Source organism: Anabas testudineus, chromosome 9 (assembly GCF_900324465.2).
Source record: "Anabas testudineus chromosome 9, fAnaTes1.2, whole genome shotgun sequence".
NCBI lineage: Eukaryota > Metazoa > Chordata > Actinopteri > Anabantiformes > Anabantidae > Anabas > Anabas testudineus.
The window spans coordinates 23,971,178-23,977,615 of record NC_046618.1 but is presented as its reverse complement, the minus strand read 5'-3'; the positions used below and the strand labels follow the sequence as shown (position 1 = coordinate 23,977,615).

The window sequence follows — 6,438 nt, the reverse complement described above, 5'->3', positions numbered from 1 at the left end:
AACACCCATGACAAAAGAATATATATAAACATCCTTTAATCGTGATTGCCAAACATATGAATTAAGGCATATACAGTATAAAAAAGCAAGAGCAGGTTTCATGTTTTTATTTCAGTGTGTTATTAACTGGATACACCGGGTAGATGAACAGAACATACCAAGCAGCCTTTATAAGACAACACTGTGTCTCCCAAACAGCATTTTGTAAACAGAGTTCATAGCACTATATTCAAGTAATAGAATGATCACTGATACTATGCAGGTAAGGTGTTGTTAAGTCGAGCAGAGCTGCTGATAGACGAGGTCGGGCGTTTGCAGTTGTATTGTCAGCCATGTTGTCATGTTCTGCTGTAAGGTTACTAACAATAATTCATATGTAGTCAGGTTGGATTTACATCATTTCATTTTAAGTCACTGTAAATCCATTTTTACAACTTGTATTTACATTCAACATTAAATGATAACAGCTTAGAGTGAGTCAGCTCATGGGAGAGTTGGCGGCCATATCGTATGTTTGTTGTGCATAAACGTTGCACTTGCCAGCTGAGCACGGTAAGTCATTAGCTGACAATAATGTTGCTGTTGATATTTCTATTATACTAACTAAAGTAGGCTGAAATAGCTTGTGTCAGCATGTTAAACAGATTACAGTATGAATTTGCAGTATTTGTAGGACAAAAAGCCACATCTAAACAGATAACCCTCTTCTGAGGTGTAGTGTAAGGCATCAGCAAAATCAGAATCAAATGGCCAAGAGCTAGTTTTCACACCTGGTTGCTAGACTTCAGATGAATTGGAACCAGGTGCACTAGTCCGACTGGGCCAGTCCAGATCCCACATAAAGATGCAGTAGTTGATCCACTGGAAACCTATGCAGAGCTAAATGTGATCGATTTGCAGCTTTTTAGGAGACCTGACTTGGAAATATTCTAGGAAACAACATATCTTTTCTGACACATGTATAGTGATTATGTACCTACATGTGGTGAACTATTTTATCTCCCTTACCCACCTTTGTCAAACAAGCTGAACCGTAATACCATCTGGTATCCACACTGGGCCTTAACTGAGCAGACATAGCTGATTGACAGACACGAACTGGACCTGTGCTGAATGAGGCTAATGCCAAACCATCAACTACAACCAGTGATTTCAGGTATTCTGGTCCATGAGAATAACTTTAGGACAACACCTGAGTCTGGATGATAAAAGTCAAATTTACAGCCAATATTTCATCCCTTGGGAGAAGCTGCTTTAAATCTTAAAAGCTCTTAGAAATGTAACTCGATCAACCAGTGTACTGTGGGAAGTGGTTCAGATGACTAAGACAATGCATATGTGGCTTATGGTTAAAAGCTGATGTGGATGATGCCCAAGGAAATGGATTCTCAATGTTATTACACTACAGCAAATGTTAGCATTTTTTTATTCTTGAAACATGAAGCGAAGCATGGCTAAGTTTGTAGGGTAGTCGTCCGTGAACCCCAGGTACTGGGGGTTCAACTCCTGGTTGTCACATGTCAGGGTGTCCCTGGACAATACACTAAACCCTGAGTCGCATTATTATTATCACTCCAAGGGTAAAATATAGCCGTCTATCAGAGGCTCTGCAGTGAGCTAGTTTGCTTGTAGTAGGCATGGAAGCACGGGCGGGGCAAAGGATTGTGGGACTCCAGACAAGGACGCATCCCCCAGCATCACTGATCATAAAAGGACAATTCCAGCATCACCTGATTGTTTTTTGCATCTACACTGTAGATGGGTTTATCATAATTTTTAGATTTTTATTTCTCAGTTATCTTAATAACATTATGAATAAACACTGTCTTTTATTGTGACTTGATCCCAGTGATGAAGAAAGCTATACTCAAAACTAAACTGAATTTAGCATGTTCTCAAACTGCTGCTGAATGTGGCACACACATGTACACAACCTGTACAGTTAGTTTAAAACAACAAAACAGAAATATACAAAACCTGGTGGACACTTTCAATTGAACTAAATTCTATGGCAGGTGTAAAATTGTTTTGCAAACTTTAAATGATGCACAACAGAGCTTCTTTTTGGTAATAAAGTCATTATTGTACCTGAGCAAACACACCAAATTCCATTCAGTTTTTAGTATAATTCTGGCTGTAGAGGTAATGAGAAATATGTGGATGTTTAAAAATGAGAAAAAACTCAATTAACACTGGAATTGTCCTTCAGATATGTTGTGACTAAAAGTATATTTTGCACAACTACCTTTCATGTTCAAAGAGAATCATTCACTAGCATTCATCAATAGCATTCATTTACTTAGCCCCAGTTTGTACCTATGATTTTATATTTCAGATATCATGTGATTTGTATCACAATGTTCCTCAGGAGATGCACTTCTTTATTCTGAACACTATGAGGAGATGAGCATCTGTGGAAAATCTAAATCGTTCAGGTCTTATCTGAAAGGCTTCTTTAGATCTAACTGACCTGCTCAGTCGTAGTGCTTTAACACTTAACAAGAGATAAGACTACTTCACAGACTATCGACACTGTAACCTAGAGCTGTTCTAATTGGTCAAATGTGGTGTTTTGTGCTATTTCACTCTAAAAGCTGTGAATTATACTGTGCAATAGAGCAAAATGAAAGGTCAGGGGATCACTAATCATTAGCACCGACCATATGAGGACCAAAAACACCAAGTTTTTCAAAACTGGCTGTCCGGGTCACATGTGGTTAGAAAGTGGAACAAACTGGGGCTTACATTCACTAAATGACACTGGACTCCATCTCTCTTCAAATGAGATGTGTCATAGATTCTGTAGTAGTAAGTCCTAAAACCCAGAAAAGCATTTCAGCACTTGTGGTTCCCTCGTCCCAATGCCTATGGGTTTTGGTTCGATGCCTGAAATGAGGTCTGTGGTTAACATAAGTTCAAAAAGATATAAAATATGTAGGTAAATGCCACCACCAATGATTTTTTAAGCTTCATGTGTCTTAAGCAAGGTTGTAAGCAAGTGGCTAACTGAGTTGGACACTTAGTCTGACCGTGGTGTAGTTTGTTTATAGCTTTTTATAACGGTCGTATTTAGAAAAATCATAAAGGTGGTGTTCATTTACGAAGATTATCTTGCTGAACAACATATGTAAGTTTCATAAACTTTTGTTCTAAAATAGCTTACTATCTGCAATAATCCAAAAACCAGTTTTGTAGAGGGAACCAGGTGATGCTAGCTTTCGGGTTGCTCTACAAAAATATGTCGTCCCTACAGCACTCAGCACAGCATTCGTGCAACATCAGCGACAATGTTGGTACAACGTGTGCATCCAGGACACATTGCTGCAGATTAACTAATCTTACAGCAGCTAATAAAGACATACTGTAGCAGTTCTGTTTCAGCTGGTTTTCCCCGCTCCGCCTGCTGCTCCCTTGCATGGCTGATGGAGATCAACATAGAGTACCATAAAGCATGTTAGTACCCTGCCATGAATCTGTACAGAATATATACACCACTGGGTTTCTACATGGCACTGGGCAGGTTGAAGTGAAGGTTTACTCTCACATTAAGACAATACAATCAACATGGTTACGCTCAAGTACAGGTTAGTAATACAAATGTAGAGTCAGCACTATGGAGGGAGGAGGTCCACGTCAATAATCATAATGAGAATAATAAGGATAATAATAGATTTTTAGCTTCCTAATGCTGTTTCCCAATAGAAGTTTAAAAAAACAGATCAACACTATTGGGATAATGTGAGTTTTCAGTACATTCAGTCATATCTTCATCATACACTACAATAAATGTGCATTTTATAAAGTTGAACACCACAGCTCAGTGCACGGTGCTCTGGGATGTTTTATATGCGCCGCCTGCGTCTGTCAAAACTCTGTAAAACTGAAAGCTTGTGATTCTGGATTTGTACAGATAGTTCCTCCTTCAAAAAAGGTCCCGTTCCTGCTTTCCGCCCATCTCTCCTGCCTGCTTCTCTGTGATGTGTTATAAAACAGGTGGTTGTCATTAGTAAGAAATGAAAAAGTTTTTTTTGTTTTCTTTTTTGTATTTTTGTTCTCTGCCTCTCAGCGAGGCGAAGCTTATTCAACACCATGGAATTGATGTCTGATAAATCTGCCGTTCCTCATGTGAGATGTGGTCACATGGTCCTACTTCTTCCCTTCGCTCTCTATGGAGACATGAAGACAAACGCAGACTTTCAGTCATATACTGGCCACCATTTATCTGAACAGCTCAATCAAGACTCTCACCGTCTTCACTGAAGGTGAAGCAAATTCTACACATGGTGCAGCTGCATACAAAGTAAATCAAAAGATGTGGCTCAGGAGGTAGAACGGATTGTTCCCTAATCCTAGCTCCTCCTGAGCCAAATTGCTCCTTGCACCTTCTCCAGTAACGCGCTGTCATCAGTCTGTGTGTGCGTGTGTGTGAATTGGAGAACAAGAGGGAAATTGTAAAGCGCTTTAGATAAAAGTACTACATAAATGCAGCCATTTCCCATCTACCAACCATTTATGAAGAACAAGTGCTTGCAGCTATAGGTAGCACAAATTGAAGCGAGGACATCAGTGTGAGTTGAAAATGTTTCAGCAGTTTCAGGTTAGATTGCATGAAACGTCATCACCATGCAACAATACTATCACTCTGACAAAAATGGCAAATTGTTATGGAGCAATCAGCAATCTAAACTGTACTGCTATAAGATTAGTAATTAGGGGTCTAAATGTCCCTTGTAAATCAACTGTACTGACTAACATGGCTGAGATGACAGGATGCCATTCATTGTGAATTAAAGCTTTAAAAACATTCTTCAATTTCAAACAAAGGAGGAGAAGCTGACTGACGCACTCAGCTCCTTCCTTATTCTCTAGGGCAGAACCAGGACTTGAACAGGAATTATCAACAGGCAAGAGAAGTGCCTGGAATCAAGGAGGAGCAGTGTTTTGTCTGTTGCCTGCGGTTCTGTTCTCTCTCCTCTTTCTACTCAACCCGACCGGTTCTGCTGGAAGTTTCATCTGTTAAAGGGAGATTTTCCTCTCCACTGTCATCTAGTGTTGCTCAACTGAGGTTGTTAGATTTGCTATGTAATTTAAAGCTGTATTTTTATATTCTGTAAGGTCTTAAACCTTATACAGTAAGTGCCTAGATAAAGCAAATTGAATTGAATTTGTAAAAAATTGTGTTGGCTGTTATATGTGGACAATGAGACTTAACAAAGAAAGTCAAATAAAACAATTAAAATGAAAAACCTTTTGAAAGAATTTTTTATTTTTACCATTTTGCTATCATGGCCTCTATTAGTTATTTTAAGGGTATTCATTGTATAAGGTAAGCAAGCAGTTTGATACGTCATCTAAAGGAGATAATTCATCAATGATCTTCAAATAACAAATTTGAAATGTTTGCAGTCAGCGCTGTTTTGGCAGCCTTACAAAACTACTGGTGTTCTTAATTTCTCTGATGTTGTGTGACTCCACCGTGAACATCACTCCTTATAATCGCCTCTATTTCACAGCAATTACCATTTATAGATAACTGCAGTATTTGCAGCAGCAAGGTAATCATCTCATTATACAGTTTAGATGCCTGGTAGGCTCCCTTTGAATTATTTCACACATTCAAGCAAAGGCGGTGATATATGGCCTATGAAAATGTATGGAAAACACAGCAGAGTGGCTAATGATCTGCTGGGCGATAATTTAAGAAACAAGGCACAGAGTGTCACAGAGTCAAATAAGCAGCGGGCTGTTATTCCCAGGAGAGAAGGTTTAGATATTAGATTTATTGACTCACCAGACGGCCTGAAAATGAGACAATTCTCCACCTCATTTTGCTCTCAGTTCAGCCTTTATAAGATAAAAATTTAGCCAATTCATTTCATAGCATGCAAAGTAAGTGGTTAATCTTTGAGTCTGGGATCAACGCTGAGATCACACCAGAGCTGAAGAAGCTATTCAACACAGAAAGTGACAAATAATGATGATCACAGAAGCTTAGAAGTCTGCAACAATGAGGCTAAATTGGCCACTGCAGTTGTGTCATGGTTTTAAAACAAGAAAGCACAGGCTAATTGGTTAGTAAATGCAGTCACTTAATAAGCATTCATGCTTAATTTATTAATTGGCTGCAGCATAAAAACTGTTATTGCATTCATTCAATATGTTTCTCAGATGCTGCATTTCAGAGGCCAGCAGATTCACAAGGAATTATGAACGGAAAGTAGGAGAATAAGGATTAAATTAAGTCATGGAAAGTGTAATAATTTACTGCTAAATCACATTCGAACAAGAACAAACATATTGTTTAACATCTTCCTGTAAAGTCTCCAGAAGAACCTAAACCACCAAGCGCAACTTAAAATGAAATCCATTTTTTATATTAATAAATTCTATCATGTCATTTCATATTACTCCCCATGTGGTCCCAACCTTGGTAGTCGA

General features: G+C 38.6%; 1 protein-coding gene across 1 annotated transcript in view; it reads right to left on the bottom strand.

Annotated features, from left to right (window-relative positions):
* Positions 1-3,501: 3,501 nt before the first annotated feature.
* The window catches only part of znf608 (zinc finger protein 608), a 50,882-nt gene continuing 47,945 nt past the window's right edge, over positions 3,502-6,438 (bottom strand). Inside the window, exon 9 of the mRNA XM_026342665.1 lies at positions 3,502-4,166. Coding sequence (XP_026198450.1) covers positions 4,147-4,166 — 20 coding nt within the window. The 3' untranslated portion in view covers positions 3,502-4,146. The remainder of the gene's footprint in view (positions 4,167-6,438) is intronic.